The following is a 22,550-nucleotide window of genomic DNA, read 5'->3' on the forward strand; positions in this document are numbered from 1 at the left end:
AAGTGGAGTCACGCGCAGGAGCGGCTCCCCACCCATTAGCGTGCGATGTAACGTCAGCGCGCGCCTACACGTGTCACCACGGTGTTCCGGAAGACTTGTTTTCTCTGTATTGAAAGCAGTAATGCTCGGCTTAACCTTTTATGTGAATTCTTAATGTTGCGATTCTCTAAAAGTTGGCCTTGATCTCTTGCTACACAAGCAACCCACCAGGACTCTTCAACCAGGTAAAACCAGCACTCCCCAGCGTGCCTCGCAGCGACCCATTGGCGCTCCTGGGAGTTGTAGTCCCGTATTCTTTGGAGGCGAATCCGAACTTAGAAAACTCACTCCCAGGATGCACCGCACGCCTAACCCGAATCTTGCGAATGGTCATGTGAGTTCGCACTGTGGTTGCCTAGATACAGTGTCTCCTTTCTGGACGCCTGTTCTCTCTGGCTTCCTTTTGGAGAGACTTTGGGCTGGGATGGCTACAGAAAGCTGGGATCATGGTTGCGTTTTGTTTGTTGTTTATCATCTCTGCTACAAAAGCTCCGCCAGGTTTTTACCATTCTGGTAGGATTGCCTGATGTAGTGAGTAAAATACACAAAAAGTCAAAGTTTTTAATAATTTGAATTTCACATAAATAATGTTTATGTAAGTATGTCCTAAATATAGGGGACTTTACTAAAAAGTTATTCGTTTATCTGAAATTCAGAAGTTAACTGGGCATCTTTTATTTTATGTGGCAACCCTCCACTCTGGAGAAAAAAAAAAATCTGAGACCTGAAATAGCAACTCCCACTCAGACTGGTTCAGCAGGCCATCGTGGTGCTTGGCCAAGAGGCTAATGAATCAGTGGGAGTAGTCTGATGATCAGCCATCCACTCCTCACCGTTGGTACATGAAGTTCCCAACCGAGGAAATGCTTTCCTGAGCACCATCACCACCGTCGTTACCAGCACTCATTTTAAGACTGTAGAAAGGCTATTCATTCCGGAAGATTTCACCTCCTTTCCCAAATCTCTAGAGGGAATTAAATCCTCCCTCTTTTGTATTTTGACAGTACTTTGGCTATATGCTGGTATAGCATTTATCAGGTGATACTCAAATGGTTTGCCTGTCCTCCTGCCCCACCCCTCCACCTGGCCTTCTTCCTCAGCCTGATCCTTGGAGACTTGTGTCTTCTTGGGATCTCTCATGGATTTCTTTCTGAAAAATGGCATTTATATTTGCTTGTTAGTAAGCAGAGCCAAGTTCTGCTCCTGGTACTAGAAATCGAGTAAGTTTTAGCTGTATTAATGAATTTATTTATTCAATGCCTGCACAATGTCTGACACATATATATACACCCGACTGAATGTATTGAAGAACTGACTCATTTGAAAAGACCCTGATGCTGGGAAAGATTGAAGGCAGAGGGGCAAAGAGGAAGACAAAGGATGAGATGGTTGGATGGCATCACCGACTAGATGGACATGAGTTTGAGTCAACTCCTGGAGTTGGTGATGGACAGGGAGGCCTGGCATGCTGCAGTCCATGGGGTTGTAAAGAGTCAGACACGACTGAGCGACTGAACTGACTGACTGAATGTACTGAAAAAATTCCAAGGGGTGTACCTTAAAAAAGTACAGGGAACTGACATAATTCGTAGAGCACTTTGGTTGTAGACTTTGAAATGTATTAATAATTTAACTTTAATGAATAAGGCTCAAGTGGGAATAGATATTCTGCTCTGTGTTTATATTGAAGCATCAGAGAATAAAAGTCATGGAAGACTCAAGGATACTTATGCAAGCTTAATAATTTGCAGTTGGTTTCCCAGATAAGAACAACAGTAGCAGGTAGTACAGCATTGTTTTGGTCTTCTTTTTCATGTTTGCAATAGGTAGTGAGACAATAGGCTTCCCTGGTGGCTCAGTGGTAAAGAATCGGTCTGCCACTGCAGGAGACATGGGTTCTATCCCTGGGTTGGGAAGATCCCCTGAAGAAGGAAATGGCAGCCCACTCCAGGATTCTTGCCTGGAGAATCCCATGAACACAGAAGCCAGGCAGGCTACAGTCCATGGGGTCACAAAAGAGTCGGACATGACTTAGCCACTAAGCAACAACAATCAAGACAATAACTATTGGGTAGAAATCCTGGAAAGTATAAATGAAGGCTAATCCTCATTTGTTGATCTCCTGGCTTGCCACTGCCATAGTTCTTATTACAATGTTGTTGTTCAGTCGCTAAGTTGTATCTGACTCTTTGGGACCCCATGAACTGAAGCACACTAGGCTTCCCTGTCCTCTGTCTCCTGGAGTTTGCTGAAATTCATGCCCTTTGAGTCAGTAATGTTATCTAACCATCTCATCCTCTGCCTCCCTCTTCACTTTTTGCCTTCAATCTTTCCCAGCATCAGGATCTTTTCCAATTAGTTAGCTCTTCGCATCAGATGGTCAAAGGATTGGAGCTTCAGCATCAGTCCTTCCAATGAATATTCACGGTTGATTTCCTTTAAGATTGACTAGTTTGATCTCCTTGCAGTTCAAGGGACTCTCCAAGAGTCTTCTCCAGCACCACAATTCAAAAACATCAATTCTTCAGCACTCAGCCTTCTTTATGGTCCAACTCTTATGGATATACATGACTGCTGGAAAAACCATAGCTTTGACTATACGGACCTTTGTTGGCAAAGTGATGGCAATTCTACTGTGAATCTTCTAAGATCCTGATGCCAATCAATACTCCTTCAAAAAACTTGAGTTATTTTCAAAGAAGAATAAATATTTTCTATTTTTATCATCAAACAATTTACCAAGTGCCTACTCTGTAAAAGGTTTTGTGGGGAATACAAGGAATATTAAACATAGATTATGTTTAAAACTTTTTATCTTTTTCAGCTTTTATATATTTTTCATCAATGGTAAAAAGCAACCCACTTTTCTTGAAAGGTTCTTTGTATTTTAAATACTGTAAGATAGGCTGACCTTTATAAATAGATATTAATAAAGGCATGCTGTTGCCAAGTCTCTGTGGAGGAGGGGGTTGAGAAACCTGCAAGCTGTGCCAGTAATAGTTCCAACAAAGTCTGAAAACACTGAACATCATGTTCATCTCTGATCTAGGCACTTAACATTAAAAGGCAAATAAATCATGATTCTGTACAGGCTTCACCATCTCACATGGGTTGAGACTCCATTTTTAGTCAGTTAAACCTTAAGCAAAGGTCACCGTTAAAGGCTATTTTCTAAAAGTCAAAAAAAGTAGCAGCAGGATGAAGAAGCTGTAAATCTGGGAATAATTCTAATTATAGTGTTCTGCCTAAATGTATGGCATCAGGTATGCCTTTAGAGAATTTTCATGTAAACCAATAAATTAGACTAAAATACTTTGATGCAGTGGCTTCTGATTGCACATAATAGAATATGAGAGCAATCAGTACCAGTGGTAGTATAAAATGACCTATAAGTGTAGAAGGTATAAAATAAAAGTAGATATCATCTTCCCTTGGAATTCAACTCTTTGCAAATTCATATGTAAATGAGCTCTTGGACAAGTTTGGAGTGGGAAGGCAATGCATTTGTATTGAGAACCTGCTATCTGTGTACAAGGCACAAGGTAAGGAAAAATTGGCATGTGCTTTATCCCCAAGAAACCAAAACAGAGTTGAGGAATATGTAAATATCTATGATAAAAGGTAGGAGGTGATAAATACCACAAAAGAAATACAAGAAAAATACTGGGAGTTCAGAGTATTTCTGGCTGCCAATGGAAGTAAAAAGTGCTCATGCAACTGCTGGGAGCAAGATTATTCCAAGTAGAACATGACCAAGGTACAGAGACAGGTGCTGACTGGCCAGTGAATGCTGTTGTATAACTCCACAGGGGAAGAGAAGGGGAAGGGTTCATATGGGAGAAAGGTGTCTCCAGGGAAGGCTGGAACAGACTGATAGAGGATCTTACTAAGGGAAAAGGACTTGATGTTGAGCCAAATTTACAGCCAAGATGACATTTTCAATTAATATTTTGAGACTCCTCTCTTCTCACTGTGCTTCAGAAAGAAAAATAAGAGACATAAATGAGAGAATTCACATTATAGCTGTGGGCAAAAGAAGATCCTCAAGATTTCCATGTATCAGAAACAGAGTCAAAATGCAGAACAGTGATCAGAACTAAGACAACACAGGTCCTGGGCTCTGTATGTGGAAACCCAAAGACACTGACCAGAGTTCAGTTCTTGTAGAACAGTGGAGACTAACAGGTCTCTATGTGTGGCTAGAGACAGAAACCAACCCTGTGGGAGACTGTTACATGGTAGCCTTCAGTGAACCATTTTCTTATATTTGCACCCTTGTCTAATCTCCTCCCACATCAACTCTATGTTGGCCATGTGACTCGCTTGGCCAGTGGGACATCAGTAAATGAGATATAGCAGAAGCTCAATAAGTGTGTATACACTGGGGCATGTCCTATTGGAAGCTCTCTTGAAAGTTGATGGCTATGCTATGAAGAAGCTCAGGTAAGATACTGAATCATGACAACCCCCTGGAGAGAGCCCTGGAGAATGAGAGTTCATATTGGCCATTCCAGTGGTAGATGAGTTTCCATTCCCTGGTTACAGAATCCATACAATACTTCACTATCCACTAAATAATTATTAGGGACCTACTATATGCAAGACATTGTTCCCACACAAAACATTCAGTTCAGTTCAGTCACCTAGTCGTGTCCGACTCTGCGACCCCATGGACTGCAACACACCAGGCTTTGCTGTCCATCACCAACTCCTGGAGCATACTCAAACTCCTGTCCATCGCATCAGTGATGCCACCCAACAATCTCATCCTCTGTCATCCCATTTTCCTCCTGCCTTCAATCTTTCCCAGGATCAAGGACTTTTCCAATCAGTTGGTTCTTTGCATCAGGTGGCCAAAGTATTGGAGTTTCAGCTTCAGCATCAGTCCTTCCAATGAATATTCAGGGTTGATTTCCTTTATGATGGACTGGTTTGATCTCCTTGCAGTCCAAGGGACTCTCAAGAGTCTTCTCCAACACCACAGTTCAAAAGTATCAATTCTTTGGTGCTCAGCTTTCTTTATAGTCCAACTCTCACATCCATGCATGACTACTGGAAAAACCATAGCCTTGACTAGATGTCTTTGTTGGTAAAGTAACACGAAACATTAGGAGTAAATTAAACAAAGTCCACCTCTTGTTGAGCAAATGACCAGATCCATTAAGCTCACAATTTTCATCCAACCCTTTCCTTAAATGCCTTTAAAATGGATTATTTGTGTCATCTCCTTTATCAGGTATCTCAGGCAGTATTTTAGTCTCATCCAGCTCTGAACATCATGCTGTTGAATCTGTTTCCATCTCCAAAGGGCCTCCCACCACACTGCTGTAGTCACAGATTTATGATCTGTGCTGTCCTATTAATGCATTTTCTGGCCCTGTGGCTCAGATGGTCAGGGGCATCATGCATCGTTGGCATTTACTATGTTTGCTTTAAACTCTCGGGGCTTCCTCACATATTTTTATTTTGCAACACAATTTTACAAGTTAAAAAATTGCAGCTCACATTCCAAAGCTATTAGTATGACAAATATTCCTGTACAATGACCAGTGCACTCTTATAAGGCAAAAGGCCAGTTCCCCCACCTCCACCCTGAGGACCAGCTCCACCCCAGCCCAGACCCAGTCTCAGAGATCCAAGTGCAAGTCTCTTGGTGGTTATTGTGGAGAGTTGGGGAGAAGGCAGGGGGGATGGGTTTTGGAAGTAGAAAGCCAGATCTCCCATAGTTTTGTCCAGAATTCCCTATAATATCTCCATCTAAACGGCAATTAGGAAGCCAGAGCCTTTAACCAAAATGTGGTTTGAGTTGATTTGGGGCAGATCCAGGAATCCAGTATAAGCCAAGAATTTTGCTCACAGTCATGTTTCTCTTTGGGGAAATACTCCCTTTAATGGGTCAAGGTCATTGTATTTTTCAAATTGTTTTCATTTACGGAGTGAATTAACAACTCTCAGATACAGGTGGATGAGATTATCTACCTGTTTAGCCCAAGAGGAAACTGAGGTGCCATGAGGTTGCTTGGCCTCATAATGCCATTAATTGGCAGAGCCTATCCTTCAGTTCAGATCTTTTCTTCTCTCACCTTCTACCTCTCTTTTTTCTCCAGTGAAGATGAGCAAAGTGACTCCTCTAATTGTGCAGTGTCCCTGGACCATCTGCTGCCCCAGCTCTCAAGGGAGAACTACTGCGGAGAGAGTTGTAGAACCTGGATGAAGGGACAAAGCAAGAAATTGAATCCTAATACAGTTAAGAAACCAGGTTACCTGTGAATCGTGTCAGAAGCCTGAGAATCAAATGGTACGCCTAGAAGAAAGAAGGCCCATTGACATAAAGGTCATAAAATGTGGATAAGAGGAACAGTGACAGGAGAGGAGTGATTGGACCAAGACCAGTAAATGATGAGGGCATGGATGGGAGAATTCGGGAACTGCTTAGAACCCTGAGAGAGGAAGAGCAGGCATTTGAACCAGGATCCAACAATTCTCTCATTCGGCTCCAGGAGAAACAAAAGGATTTTTTGCTATACTTGTTTATTGTTCTCTATTTCCTTATTCTTGTACTGCTCCATCCTGAGAAACCTGGTTTACAGAAGTTTGATCAGGACACAATTTCCAGTTGTAAGGAAGTCACAGGGGAGTGGGAGATAACATGAACACAACTATTTATGAAAGTGTGCAATAAATGTTGTAATAGATTGTGTGTGTGTGTGTGTGTGTGCATCTGTCTACCTACCTATGCAAGAAGCTTGGGAGAACCTCAGTTTTTAAGTTATTTGGCTAAAAAGCTTAGTTCTGCTAAAGCTGCTAAATTCCCTGTTATACCAAATTTTTCAGTAAAGTCTGTGCTGTCAACAAGTTATTTGTGGGAGTATTTGGGCAAAAAAGCAAAGGAAAAAGGCTTGTGTATCCTTCCCGGGTAGCTGTGGAACAGAGAAGAATCATATGGCTATGAGAATTGAAATATGAATAAGACTTAGAGTTGAGTAAATGCGGAAACGTGGAGCTGGAGGTGGCTGGAAGAAACATACACCCCCAAAGATGTCAGGGACATCAGTGGGCTCTCCTCCTTCAAGTCAAGTTCAACTGGAGGTCAAGTCAAGGTAATCTGAATCTCAAACAAAAGGCTGAAGTTCAGCTGATTTTTGAGTCACATTGATTCAACCTTGTTTAAAATCTTAAACCTTCTGAGAGCTAGTCCTTTGGATTCCCAAAACTGGAATCTAGTTTTAGTGTGTTCATGTCTCTCCCACATCTTCCACTTCTGAATTCCTTTATCTCTTTAAAATATTTTTTCTTTAGCATAAAGTTTATAGCAGTAAATTTATAGCATATTAATTAACACACAAAATTCTCTGGCTTGAATAAATGTGTTTATTTTCTTTAAATACACTTAAATATAAAACAACAGTAGTTTGGTAAACTCAAAACTACAAGCTGGACAGTAATCAGATAATCAGTGCTGATCATACACATCAAGATCTGCATAAGAAAGAATCAAAATAGTTCACAAGAGAGTTGCAATTAGCAAAGGACTCAAAGACTATGCAAATTGCCTCATCTGCTCTGAGTAATTAATCACATGGTACCTGTCACTCCATGATGATCAAACCTTTTTCACTCACGGAAAAAAGAGGGGAGGGTAAGGGAGATTTCTTCCTCTCCATTCCCCGGTGTGCAGAGCATCTTCTGTTAGAAGACATCTGGCAGTGAGCCAGGGAATCCTCAGCTGTTGTTTAATGGAAGGTCGGTCGGGATTCACCACGGTACTATGTAAAACGGATTTTTTTTTCCCTAACACCTGGAATACTGACAGCAACTTGGCAAAGCAGCATGCTGTTTAAATGACATGGATGGGGAACTGGGAATCAAGGCTAACTCAAGGATTTTCTCGATCCTGGAGCCCATGGGTGGCCCTTTTCTCCTTTGGAAAGCGGCAATGCTTTGGACATGCCGGTTTTCCATTTGCACACGTTCTGGGGTGAAAGGGGCATCTGTCCTCACAGCTGTTACAAAAGAAGATAAACATGAGAATTCAGAATCAAGGGCTAAATTCTAAGGAAAAAGTCTGTTCTGATTTGATTACATTTTCAGAGTAAATTTTCCAGATTCATATTTTGGATGTCAATATAAAATCCTGGCTGGTTATCCCACATGGTTATTAAAGCACAACTGCTAACTTCTAAGCATTCTGCTGCTGCTGCTGCTGCTGCTGCTGCTGCTAAGTCACTTCAGTCGTGTCCGACTCTGTGCAACCCCATAGAAGGCTCCCCCATCCCTGGGATTCTCCAGGCAAGAACACTGGAGTAGGTTGCCATTTCCTTCTCCAATGCATGAAAGTGAAAAGTGAAAGTGAAGTCACTCAGTCATGTCCGACTCTTAGCGACCCCATGGACTGCAGCCTACCAGGCTCCTCCGTCCATGGGATTTTCCAGGCAAGAGTACTGGAGTGGGGTGCCATCGCCTTCTCCTCTAAGCATTCTATTCATCAGTAAATTTCTTGTTATATACATCCAATGGCATCCCCTTCCTCAAAGGAAAAAATAAACATATGTCAATCTATATTAAGAGAGAGACTGAGCTAGAGAGTCAGCTGATCTGAAATAATTGTGTATATGTCTTCAACTTTAGTTTTTGCTGAAGATCCATAACCCAGCTACAGCAGACAGAATTTTCTTGATTTCACAATTAATCATCACTCTCTATACTTACTCAGTTGCCAAACCTCTGTTTTATTATCAAAAAGGGGGCTTGGCAATGAAGAATAAAACTAGCTTAATAAGGAATCTCACCAAATCTAATTAGTATTTACATTAAATGTCAATGGGTCAAATATAGGCAAAAGTAAAAAGCCACTCACCTGCAAGTGTCTGGGTGAAATATCTTGTGCTTCTGGCAGCAGCTCTCCAGACTCTCTCTGCACTCAATGCAGCTGCAGTTTTCTGGGTGCTGGATGAGATCTCTGGGACATGGCGTTTTACAGACACACTCACAACGATCTTCATCAAACTTCATGTGCTGACCACAGAGAGCCAGTTCCTGGAGGTGAGTGTGATCTAAACCAAAACAGAAAAGTGTTGGTCAAATAGCTGTAGCATGGAGAATAGGATCCCCAAAGTTGGTTGTATTCATTACATCATTGTAAAGTAGCTTGGATTCACCCAATCTCCTTTTTCTGTAGATTTTTGCCCTTAATATTTTCACAGAATGAAGGAGATTGACCTCTGATTTCACAATACTAACACAGAATTCACACGTTCTCTTTAGTTTTTTCATAAAAATGTTGTAAGCTGAATATTTTGGTAAGTTTTTTTAAGATGTTTTAAGATTAAGATTTTTTAAGATGTCACAACTAGGTTGTGACTAGTTGAAAAAAGCAACCTTGCAAAACCACGTATTAGTCATAAAATACAGGATGTCTAAGGACTGTGAGTCTACTCCTTCCCAGTTTTAGGTGAAGAATAAAAGGAGAGAACAGAAATACTAGGGCATTGTAGAAATACACCTCAGACCTTCCAGGTAGGTGTATTTCCTCACTGCAGGTCATAACTCTAGTATAAAAAATATGACAATGTACTTTGATTCCACAGACATCTGTTGGAAGATACAGTTGGCTCAGAGAGGAGGTGCTGAGAAGTTTTTGACACACTTAGCTAACAGATATTTCTAGAAAATATACAAAACAGTTGGATAATTAGTATTCCACCGCCAATTCTGATCAAGTTGAAATTCATTGGAAGAGACAGAAGCTTTAGAAGAATTTGAAAATGTCCCATTAGTATTCTTGAAAGGCTTGGAGGAAAGTTGTTTAGTTTCTTCCCCAAACCTGCTTCTCTCCCACTTTGCCATTGTTGTTGTTCAGTTGCTAAGTTGTCTGACTCTTTGCAACTCCATGAACTGCAGCATGCCAGGCTGTTGTGTCCTTCACTATCTCCCAGAGTTTGTTCATATTCATGTCCATTGAGTCAGTGATGCCATCCAACCACCTCATCCTCTGTCACCCCATTCTCATCCTTCCCTCAGTCTTTTCCAGCATCTGGGTCTTTTCCAGTGAGTTGGCTCTTCGCATCAGGTGGCCATAGGATTGGAGCTTCAGCTTCAGCATCAGCCCTTCCAGTGAATATTCAGGGTTGATTTCCTTCTGGATTGACTAATTTGATCTTGCAGTCCAAGGGACTCTCAAGAGTCTTTTCTAGCACCACAATTCGAAGGCATCAATTCTTTGGCGCTCAGCCTTCTTTATAGTCCAACTCTCACATCTGTACATGACTCCTGGAAAAACCATAGCTTTGACTATATGGACGTTTGTCAGCAAAGTGATGTCTTTGCTTTTGCTTTTTAATATGCTGTCTAGGTTTTTCATAGCTTTCCTTTCAAGGAGCAAGCGTCATTTATTTTCATCTGGCCATTAATGATATTTCAAAATCTTGTGTCGTCCAACCTCATAGTCTTAATTGCTCTGTGGTTGATGATCTTTGAGGGCTCATGTGGAATGGGTGTTGAAAGGCCAGATCTGGGGATACGCCATTCTGAACTGTATGAAGAGGAAAAAGGTAAGCTTTGTAAAGCATATTCCAGTGAAGCATGTGTCACTTTGGAACAAGACTAGATAGAAGCTCTTAAAAGATTTGCATGGATCACTAGGTGGCAGTAGAGATTCTCTTAGAACACTTCAGGCCAGCCCAACCAACTCTGTTCTTGGAGAGGTGATTTAGGGAAACAATCTAAAAGATATTTGCTGAACTTCAGCAATGTAGTTGGCCATGGCCGACCTCAGTCCTTACAGACAAGTTAAAACTAACAGAGAAAGGATATAGGAGAACTGAGTGAAGCAGTAACTAGCTAAGGGCGATACTCAGAAGTACTGGCTTTCAATTTCAATCTTAGGGAAGTTGATGATGGGATACCAATGTGTTAGGTCCTCAGCCTTGTTCCATTTGTCATTTTGATTAATAAACTGATAGAATCTTTCCAAGTAAATTCTTGAATTTGTGGGTGTCTGGAGGAGTTAAAATCCAGAATCAGGACCCCCCCCCCATTTTTTCCCCTTTTTTTGGTACTGTTAGTTTTCTGTTTTTGTTTTTGGAAACAGTTTAGTGCAATGGCCTAAATCTAACAAGATGAAATTGGACTTCAGTTCAGTAACTCACATGTCCTCATTCAGGGAAGTCATTGGAGAAAGGCAGTTGGCTTAATAGCCAGAAGTATGGGGTGGGGGGAGTATTTAGTGAACAGTAAACTCAGTACATGTCATATGAGTTTGATGAGGCCACTTGAGAAGTGACCGTGAACTTGGCCCATGTCAACTGCATTGTGGGAGATGAAAATTAGAAATGGTTGTGATCTAGGCTACCTCATGCCTCTCACTTCCATCATTGTCACAACTTCCCAAAAGGTTCCCTTCATCCTTGCTTGCCCCAAGCCAATCTCCTCTTGTACACTGTCACTGGGTTGATTTTGTTGAAATCCTAACTGGTGCTGTCACTGTCCACTTGAACTAGTTGAGTGGTTTTGTTTTGTGTTTAATGCCATATCCAAGCTCTGGGACATGGTTCACAAGGTCTCCCATGAAGCTCCCTGGCTTCTGCTCTCATATGTACCAGCCCCCTGTCTCTATGTCCTCACCATGCTGAACGTCTTCCAGCACCCTGATGTGCTGGGTTCTCTCCCTTCCAGCTCTGAGCACTCATTTTTTCCCTGCTCAGAGCATGCCTCTCTTTCTTCATTACTTTCCCTACTCTCAAAATATATGTATACCAGCTTGGTCCCTCTGCAGGAATTACCTTCAGCAGAAAGAAGCTGGCTCCTTCAAGGTTATATCCCCTCTAGAGGAAGCCCATATCCAGTGACCAATCCATAGGACCCAGCCCCTCTGTCTCAATTTGAGACACCTCCCAACAGGCTTGGCTAACACCTCTCAGCAACTGCCATACAGTTCAACTTCTCCCCCTGCCAAGTCCTGCCCCTGCCCCTTCACCTTTGAAAGCATTCCTGCAAGAAAACTCCTGAATACCAATCTCTCTCCCAGGAGCTGTATACCAAGGAAACCTTAACTAGAACCACCTTAAGTTCTATGTATACAGTTTTCCACAATAACTTTCTTTTTGGAACCTATTTTTATTGGAATATAGATGATCTACAATATTGTGTTAGTTTTAGCAGTACAGCAAAGTGAATTACTTATACATATATCCACTCTTTTTTAGGTTCTTTTCCCATATAAGTCATTACAGAGTATTGCATAGAGTTCCCTGTGCTATACAGTAGGTCCTTGTTGTGTATCTCTTTTATATATAGTAGTGTTTATCTGGGACTTCCTTGGTGGCTCAGATGGTAAAGAATCTGCCTGCAATGCAGGAGACCTAGGTTCGATCCCTGCATCTGGAAGATCCCCTGGAGAAGGGAATGGCAACCCACTTCAGTATTCTTGCCTGGAAAATCTCATGGACGGAGGAGCCTGGTGGGCTACAGTCCATCGGGTCGCAAAGAGTTGGACACAACTGAGCAACTAACACTCACTTTTCACTTTCAGCGTGTATCTGTTAATCCCAATCTGAAGCCTGGCGTACTGCAGGCCATGGGGTCACAAAGAGTTGGACACGACTGAGCGACTGAACTGAACTGAACCTTTCCCCCTTGATAACCGTAAGTTTGTCTTCTATACCTGTGACTCTATTTCTGTTTTGTATTCATTTGTACCACTTTTTAGATTCCACACAATAATTTTCTAACTGTAAAAATGGGTCACATGGAGAAAGAACTAGATCGGTATGACATGGTTCTCTAGAGGGTAAACCTAAACTAACGAGTCGATGCTCTAGATATGTCCAATATGATAGCTCCAGGCCAGACTGAGCATGCAATGGCAAGTTTGAATTGAGATGTGTGTTGTAAGTGTCAAATACACACTTGATTTCAAGGACAGCACAAGAATGAAGATATGTATCATTGATGGATTTTATATTGCTTACACACTAAAATGAGTGTTTTTAAAAAAATATTTTAGATTAAGTAAAACACATTAGAAATAATTTTATCTGCTTATTTTGACTTTTTTAATGAGAGTACTATAAAATATAAGTTATATATGTAACTCTCACTGTAACTCCATTGGACAGCACTGTCCTAGAGAGAAAGGGAGAAAGATATTCAGGTTCCATATAGTTTACTAGCAACAAGAGTGTGCCCAGTGTAACTGGAATGCCTCAGTGAGTTTGGCAAGTTTCCTCATGACTGATGTATATTCTAGCAGAGGACAGATGAAGACTTGGTGGGAAGGATGTACATGACATTCAACATCAACATGGGCATTTATGGAGTTACCAGATAACCCAGCAATTCCACTCCTGGACACGTATCTGGAAATGGTGAAAACTATAATTTGAAAAGATACATGCACCCCAATGTTAGCTCTGTTTACAACAGCCAAGAAATGGAAGCAATCTAAATGTCCACCAATAGGTGAATGGATAAAAGATGTTGTATATATACATAATGGAATACTACTCAGCCATCAAAAGGAATGAAATAATACCATTTGCAGCAACATGGATAGACCTAGAGATTATCATATTCAGTGAAGTAAGTCAGACAAAGACAAATATATGATATCACTTATATGTGGAATCTTCAACAATATGATACAAATGAACTCATTTACAAAACAGAAATAGATTCACAGATACAGAAGATAGTTACCAAAGGGAAAGGGAGGAGAGGATAAATTAGGAGTTTGGGATTAACAAGGGCTTCCCTGGTGGCTCAGATGGTAAAACGTCTGTCTGCAATGTGGGAGACTCAGGTTCAATTGCTAGATTGGGAAGATCCCCTGGGGAAGGCAATGGCACCCCACTCCAGTACTCTTGCCTGGAAAATCCCATGGATGGAGGAGCCTGGTGGGCTGCAGTCCATGGGGTCACGAAGAGTCGGACACAACTGAGCGACTTCACTTTCACTTTTCACTTTCATGCATTGGAGAAATGGCAACCCACTCCATTGTTCTTACCTAGAGAATCCCAGGGATGTGGGAGCCTGGTGGGCTGCCATCTATGGGGTTGCACAGAGTCGGACACGACTGAAGTGACTTAGCAGCAGCAGCATACATAAAACAGATAAAACACTAGGACCTACTGTATAACGCAGGGAAGTATATTCAATATCTTGTAACAACAAAAAAGAATTTGAAAAAGAATATATATGGATGTGTGTGTGTATATGTATATATATATGACTGAAGCACTTTGCTGTACACCTGAAGCATTGTAAATCAATTATACTTCAATTTTCAAAAAGATATGCATGGTCATTTAAACTACATGAACTTTAAGGTTCCATAAACCCTGGGCTGAGCGTTCATGAAAACATTTGGAAGCTGAGAGAAGCATAAAGTTAGCTTGTTATTTACAGTTTCTGGGACAGATTTCCTTATAGTTTATTCCTTACTAATCTTTTTTTTTTTCCTTACTAATCTTGCTTGTAGATCACAGTTGGAAAAACAAGCAAGGTTCAAAACACACGAGTCCTTGCAACCTTTACAGTGGAATCATGTCAAGTTACCTTGGAAATCAATAAAAAGTGCGTTTGTTTTTGGGCAGATGTTTGTGATCAAAAATCAGTGTTAAGAGTTATGTGCAATGATGAGAGCCTAGCTCATCTGCTTCCCAACTCCCCTGAGTCCAAGAGCTGTGTTTTGCTTTTACTTTACCCTTGTGTCAGAAGAAGTCTTCTCTTATTCACCATTTTCTCAAATTACTGGCATGTTTTCACAAGACACAGTTGAAAGAAACCAAGTCCAAAACTACCTTAGGTTCCTGTGAGGTTTTTATACAAAAAAGTTAGTAAAATGTGGTTGACTCGTGTTTAGTTCTGAAGCGACTTTCATTAAAGGTTATCATCCCCTTTCAAATTCATTGCTTTGAGATGCTCTAATCATTTGGGGCTTTAAGATTAAAAAGCAGAATGATGCACTGGTGGACTTACTGTATAATTATACCAAAAGGCTCTGGAATCTCACTGCTTCTATCACTCTTAGCTGTGTGACCTTGAGAAAAATTACTAGACACCCTGGTTGTGTCCATTGCATAATTGTAAAAAGAAAAGAGGTGTTAATCATACATTATAGGATTGTTGGGAGGAGTAAATTAGTTGATATATATAAAAAGTTTACACAATTGCTTTAAATTGTGTCAATAAATACTAGTTGCTATTGTTATTACTGTTATTATTTCGCCACTGCAATCATTACCTTCCATTCCTGTGAGTGGGTTCTCCTCCTGTAAAACACATTTACATTTATTGCTATCCCAGAGCATGTCAACAGGACAGAGCTTCTTGGAATGGGAGCAGCTAGGAAAAGAAGACAATAAATCATATTTTAAAGCTTTCAAAGGTAATCATACCTTTGGAACATTTTTTTAAAATGTTGAATACATTTCTGAGTAGAGAACAGTGAAGATTTTCAGGAGCTTAATTCATATTTATGAAGAAGATGTTATTAGATAGTAATTCTGTAATTACAAATATTCTCTGTGGAAACCTTTGGAAATGAAACTGTAATTTTGGAAAGTTATAATCTTTTTAAGAGGATTGGTGTTAAAAACTATGCAAATTAGCTGTCAACAAAGCTTATTTACCTAAAGTAAACAGTGTTCTAACACAGCTCCTAAGCATTATTTTCTGTAAAATGGAGATAAGAACACTGGCCAGAACAGCAGGAACATTTTGTAAATGTTCCTTTTCCATGAGCTTTCTCTTCTACTTGAGAAAGGTAGAGGGGTCTGCTTGGCTTAAGGTTGACTCCTTCACTAGCCACTCACACAGTGCCTTTCCTCCTTTACTTCTGCAAGATCAAAGTCTCCAACTTAATTACTTTATATTTTTATTCAATGGTTGTAATTTGCCCTTTGATTCTCTGTATTAAATTCTTTTTTCTCAAATCAATGATTCTGACCTTTGATTTCAGAACACTTTAGGGTGTCATAATCTGTCTCACAAAGAATCACAAAATCCTCACAAGAAAATGTCTAGTCAAATTAAGTTTAAGTCACTTTCGTTTAAAATACAATTTCCCATTTTGTAAACTTAAGAGGAAGGGTTTTAAAAATGCCCAAATCAGAAGCAGATAACTTTGCCACTCTCCGATGATGCCAGGAGCCTTTTTTCCCCTCCTAACTTTGGGACTTAAATATATAAACAGCCTGAAATGAGTTTTATCTAATGCTTATTCTGGAATGAGGGGACAGATGCCAAATTTGAGGCTGGAGTTGAGTTTTACAACTGCATCAAACTATGCGTATCGAAACAAAGGTGCCCACAAGTTGACATGCTGAGTTCACAGCCACTGAGGTTTTTGACACCTAGTAAAAAATATACTTGCCAAACACTTATTACCCACAGATATGTGTTAGAACCTAAAAGAGAAAGAGCTTGAAGCAAGAGAGACGACTCTAATTAGTGACAGATTCTCCACACACAGCTTCAGCAAGGCAAGAACAAGCATAGTGTAAGAAAGGCTTAACAAGTGTAACAAGTGTAAGAAAGGCTTACCGATCTTCTTCTGGGATCTGGATGGATCTTCTAATGATTGAGAATGGGTGGCGGGGAGCCGTTGGGAAGCACTTACAACCTGTATGGTTGGCAACTTTAACAGGCACTAATTCAGGTACTGATGTCAAAGGCACTGATATCTCAAAGAGCTAGAGTAGAGAAAGAGAACTATAATACATATATTTGTTTGTTTGTTTTACAAAAAAATAATCATGTCTACAGTCTGCATTTTTGCCTTTGTCCCTTATGGTTGTGACTTTAGCAAAGTTGTCCATTAAGATAGAACTAATAAGGATGAGGGCTGATGTGATAAAAAGAATGCTGGGCTGCAAATCAGCAGACCAGCGCCTTACATCACTTTATCAAGTATTTAAGTTTGGTCAAGTCTCTTAACTTTTTGGTGTCCCTAGTACCCTTGTAAAATAGTTAGCTTGTAAAATGTTCCCTGCTCCTGCTTTAAGTCTGAGTATAAATTGTAAGGATGAAGTTTCTTTGCAACCATGGTGAAGAGATAACTGTTCAAAATGATTCACTTATCCCTTCCCACGCCATCTCCACCGAAGGATAGTTTCCTGTTCCTTGACTTTGGACTTAGCCATGTGACTTGCACAGACTTGAACCACGTGTGCTTTCTGGGGCTCACTGTCTCGTGCATTTGCTCTAGCCATGAGAAGAGCACAGTCTGGCAGTCTTGCTGGTCTAAGGGATGGAAGACACGGGGACCAGACCTGGACTCAGCCTGCAGCTTGGCGTCAAGCCCAACTGAGCCCAAACTCTAAACTAACTGAATCTCAGATACAGGAATGAAAATGTCATTATTGTTTGAAGCCACTAAGTTTTAGGGTGTTTATTCAGCATTACAGAGTAAAAACTGACTGATACAAGACCATCATGCCCAAACAATTATAAGTAACATGACTATCATTTTTTTCTGTGTTTCCATATGCCAGCCCCTGTTGTAAGTACCTTTATATTAATCCATTTACCCCTTATAACAACATTATAGGTTGGTTTTATTGCCCCCCAATTCTACAGGTGAAGAAACAGATGGAAGGAGAGGTTATATAACTGGCCTAAGACCATAAAACTATTGATTGGGAGGGTGGGGATCTGAACCCACACAGTCTACTCTACAGCCAGAGGGCATACTCTCAAGAACATGCCTTATTACTTTTTGGAATGAAACTGCTGTGACCAGGAGCTGCAAGATGGAATCTCAGCAGGTAAAATTTACTTGCCAAGAGTTTCAATTACTTTAATTCTCGAGTGGTTCTCTGATGTACAGGTGAATTTGAACATGATTTTAATGTTCTGTCCATTCAATTACCATTCCACATAGTCCTTGCTACATAGGGTCTTCATTTATTCACTTATCTTCTAAGAGGTATTTCACTGAACAGCCCATAACTTTGGGATGAGAAGTTTTTTGGAAAACACTGTTACAATGTTCAAATATGCATATTTGGAAAGAAAAACTGCTGAACACTTACACTTAAGCATATTCTTGGAAACTCATTTGTTGTGGACAACAGTCAAAATACTCAATTATCTATTAAGTGGAAACAATCCATTAAAGTTATGTTTGTCCTGACCTTTTAATATGTAATGGTACTACCATAAGTTTAAGTAAGAGTGTTTTTAACAGTGTTTATTTTGCATGAACTTCATCTTGCGAAATTTTTCAGTATACTCTAGGGTATAACACAGTCATGAACTAAAGCCTCTTACGTTATGCAACCTCTGCTTCAACTGACAGTTGATGCTTAGCCATAGTCATGTCATTTTTTCCCCTCTGATTGTCAAACAGTAGAGGTCAGAATTTTTACAAGATTCTCTAAAAGAATTTAGAAGAAGAAACTCTAAATTTTAAGGGCTATTTTAAGAGGTATGGGGGGAAAATTAAGGGTATGTTAACCTAGTACCAAAACAAATCAGCATTCCATTCTTTCCTTCCGAATAAGATATGTATTAGGTTGGCCAAAAAGTTTGTTCAAGTTTTTTCATAATATCTTACAGAATAATAATAATTTTTATTGCCGTGCCTCTTTTCCCAATCATGAGACTAGACTGTAGAGACAAATGTGACAATTGAATAAATATATCAATATGTGTGATGGATTTGCAACATCGAACCAAAAGGAATGTAGTTTGACTTACAGCTTTTTAGTATCTTTTCTTCCCTAAGTTTGTTATTACTGCTCCACTATGCCATGTGTGGGTTTCCCAGGTGGTGCTGGTGGTAAAGAACCCACCAGCCAATGCAAGAGATGTAAGAGAGGTGGGTTCGATCCCTGGGTTGGGAAGATCCCCTGGAGGAGGGTATGGCAACCCACTTCAGTATTCTTGCCTGGAATCCCATGGACAGAGGAGCCTGGTGGGCTACAGTCCATAGAGTGGCAGAGTCGGACACGACTGACTAAGCACGCATGCATGCCTTATACATTTTACAACAATATGATAGCAATACAAAGGAAAACTTACCTACTGAGCAAAGGAGGTTTTATAAGATGAAGAGGGAAGAATTATTTCTTTCATGGGGACTGGAGGATTCTTTCCAAAGTCTTCTGTGCTAGATATTCTCCATCTGCCCCTCTGGAGATGCCATCCTCTTTTCTTCCTTCCCACTGTGTTCAAGGATGCTGAACTCCATGACTACATCTGTAAGCCTCCTTACCTCCTCCACCCTGCCCCCTCTCCCTGCCAGGATAAGAGTGCGCAGTGGCTGCCCCTCGCCCAGCCAGTCCTGCAGCGCTCTTTCAAACTTCCTCTCTGGGTTCCCATAACCACACCACCCTCTGGCCTCTTCAGTTGAAGGGTGGGAACAGCGCCCCCTTTCTAGCAGCTCTGGGTACTTCGCCAGCCCTTCTTCCTTCCCCTACCCTGCCCATTCCCTTCATCAAACCCTTCTCAATCACTCCATTTGAACAATGTGGTACCTAATTAATAACACAAGTCAGCGTGGCTATCTTTGTTCCTTGAAATGTCTGCCCTAGTGGCTTCCATATGATTTTCCGATCCTTGACATCATAGCATCAGAGAGACAGTCCTAGATATAACTACCTCGGGTACATCTGGAGCCCCTCTCTGACTCTCCGTGTCCTCATCTATAAGACGATAAGCTGCCCTTTGAGCTTGTTTCCGAGTTAAATAAGATGATGCACCTAAAGCACTGAGACAGCGCTTGGCAACCAGCTGAGCTGTAGCTGTCAACGCCCCCAGCATCAGGGCCACAGAGGGCTCGTGTCCTCCTACCTGTTTGGAAACGTACGACGTGCTGGTATTGACACAGACGAGGCTCTCTTCGTTGCAGCATCCGCCACACCGGAAGACGTTCACACAGGGAGGCTTGAAGAACGTGTCCGTGCTGCTCCCCAGCTCACTGGCCACCTCCACGCAGGTCTCTCGAGGGCTGCACTGTGTCCTTTGCCATTCCTCGTCGATAACTGCAGAGAGGCAGTCCATTGAGTCAGCAGAACAAACGGCCCTGACGTGCCTACATGTACCAGGGTTTGCTCAGCACCATCATTCTTGTATGTATCAAGCTTGTTGATTTCACAAGATGGGTGTCTGGGGTTGGCTTTAAGCAAGAATTGTTGGCAGAAAAATTACAACCCAAATCTGTGTTCTTTTCCATGTTTATGATCGCTTCATAGCCACCAATTCTACTTTCCACTGGTAATAAACACCATGTCCTGGATATAACTACATTGGGTGCATCTGGAGAGGCTGGCTAATAAAGAAGTAAATAGATGCATGTAAAGCAGTAACATGGAAGCAGTATTTATTAAGCAATTTACAGGATATAGCTGGAGAGCATTTCTTCTTTAAGTCAGGTGTGGGTAGGTTTTAGCACCATTAGGAAATACATTTCTGTTGGTTGCTTAAGTAACTATATATGGCAAACATATGGATGAAAATTTAAGTGTTCCTCAAGTCAGAGTGTTCTCATCTGCAAACGTCCGATACTGACATTACTATCAAATGATGGAATAAGCTGATTCATTTTGATGAAAGGAGCAATTTTCTGGCTATTCTAATGAATTTGTGGGAAACAAGAAACAAGCCTCAGGGAATTAAAAAAAAAAAGATTACATACATTCCTGTAAAATACACTTGCCTTTCTCTCAAAGTTCATTTTTTTAAATTAGATTTTGATAATGTTGTATAGCCTTTCTGTGGCTGTTTCTGGGAAATGATTCAAATTTGTGATACTGGCAACGTTTAAAGACTTTCTTTTAGTTTGACACGGAATTGTCGAGTCGATTATAGGCTGGGGGGTGGTTAAAACCCTCTGTGGTAGGGAGCTTCTAGTCTGAGCCGCAATCATGCCCACCTCCTGGCGTTCACATCCTCTGTCATCCCCTCCTCTGCATGTGTGCTGGGCCTAGTACCCCAATTCTTATGAAGAAAAGACAGCAAGAGCGGTGGGATGGCACGCCCATGGTGAAGTTAACAAAGACTGCTCTTCATCTCGCTAGCAGTCACCCTCTCTTGCCTTCTCAACTGCAGCCTTAGAGGAAGTGAGTCACCATGCTGAAAGGCCCACGTGGCGGGCAAGTGAGGGTGGCCTCTATCCAACAGGTACCAATGGAGGTGGGATCCTCGGCCCAACAGCTTGTCTGGAACTGAATCCTGCCAACAGCCTCTCAGTAAACTTGGAAGCACATCTGGCCCTAACTGAACCGTGAGATGGTGCCTATAGCCCAAGCTGACACCTTGACTGAAACCTCCGGAGTGACCCTGAAGGAGAGACACTGATCGAGCCCGTGTCTGCACTGCTGACCCACAGAAACTGTGAGATCAAAACATGCTGTCTGAAGCACCTAAGTTTTGGGGTAATGTGTTACACAGCAATAGATAAACTCTTCTCTGTTTTTATCTTATGTTCAAAAATCTAGTTGGTCTCTGCCCACATTCTGAATTCCTGTATATGTGAATGTGTTTCCACTAGAAGGGATAGAGAAAACTCCTACCTGAAAGATACGCACAAAATACCATTGTTGCAGATCTGCTGCTAGTCTCTAAATTATTCCCTTAAGACATCTTTCCCACAGCTTTTCTCCCTTCCGCCCCTCCTTAACCTCAAATTTCCTCATAGGTTGCTTCTTCGATCACTGAAAACACAAAGTATGTTTGGCTGGCTGAAAAGCACTGCCTACGCTACACAGTTTACCTAAACTTTCCTTTTTTCATAATAAAATCTTTTAGCCCAACAAACCATTTAAAATTTTTGATTATGAATATTTACATACAGAGCCTGAAGGCTGTAAACATGAGAAATAAATTATCCAATTAGGTACTGTTTAAATTACTATTATTAATCATAAATCGCTGAAAAAACAAGTAATCAACTTTTAAAAATTCTTTCTTGTTTAAAATTCCACTTAAATGTTGCTTTCCATTTGCTTTTTTATAAAACTTAAGTTTTGAAAGTCAGAACACTGTGTGGAACTCTGACCACTGTCGCTGAATAAAGGCTTCCTATCTCAGCTTCCTTGACTACTGCCCAGCAGGACTGCTCTTCCTCGGGGAATTACCCTCAAGTACGTGAGGAAGAGTTATAAGAAATTGTCATTGGGATACCACATGGGTTTCATTATTTGCTACTTCTGTGTGTGCTAAGTCGCTTCAGTCATGTCTAACTCTGTGCAACCCTATGGACTATAGCCCGCCAGGGTCCTCTGCCCATGGGATTCTCCAGACAAGAATATTGGAGTGGGTTGCCATTTCCTCCTTCAGGGGATTGTCTTGACCCAGGGATCAAACCTGCATCTCTTATGTCTCCTGCCTTGGCAGGCAGGCTCCTTACCACTAGCGCCACCTGCTACTTCTTAGTAATTAACTTTAGATGATCCCCCTCTGCCATGTAATAAGAGACATTTTAGAGTTAGAAAATTCTGTATTATTTATGATTTTTTAAATATTTTGTTTAATGTTATGGTTTCCTCCTTAGAAAATGTTCATTTCAA

The 22,550-nt window shown here is 41.0% G+C and overlaps 1 protein-coding gene and 1 long non-coding RNA gene across 3 annotated transcripts in view; one reads left to right on the plus strand and one right to left on the minus strand.

Moving 5' to 3' along the window:
* The first annotated feature begins 40 nt into the window (after positions 1-40).
* Positions 41-6,735, plus strand: LOC138930906 (uncharacterized). The gene is made up of 2 exons (XR_011446282.1): positions 41-224; positions 6,147-6,735. It is a non-coding gene; the product is annotated as an uncharacterized lncRNA (long non-coding RNA).
* VEGFD (vascular endothelial growth factor D) overlaps positions 5,483-22,550 on the minus strand; it is a 43,986-nt gene continuing 26,918 nt past the window's right edge. The window contains exons 3-7 of one of the 2 annotated variants that reach the window (XM_070291344.1): positions 19,834-20,024; positions 16,582-16,730; positions 15,281-15,381; positions 8,897-9,092; positions 5,483-6,245 (exon numbers count right to left, since the gene is read on the minus strand). In XM_070291344.1, the coding sequence (XP_070147445.1) occupies positions 6,170-6,245; positions 8,897-9,092; positions 15,281-15,381; positions 16,582-16,730; positions 19,834-20,024 (713 nt within the window). In that variant the 3' untranslated portion in view covers positions 5,483-6,169. Of the gene's footprint in view, positions 6,246-7,387; positions 8,043-8,896; positions 9,093-15,280; positions 15,382-16,581; positions 16,731-19,833; positions 20,025-22,550 lie in introns of those variants that run through there. The other variant, XM_070291343.1, reaches the window with a different exon arrangement.

This window comes from Ovis canadensis, chromosome X (assembly GCF_042477335.2).
Source record: "Ovis canadensis isolate MfBH-ARS-UI-01 breed Bighorn chromosome X, ARS-UI_OviCan_v2, whole genome shotgun sequence".
Classification (NCBI taxonomy): Eukaryota; Metazoa; Chordata; class Mammalia; order Artiodactyla; family Bovidae; genus Ovis; species Ovis canadensis.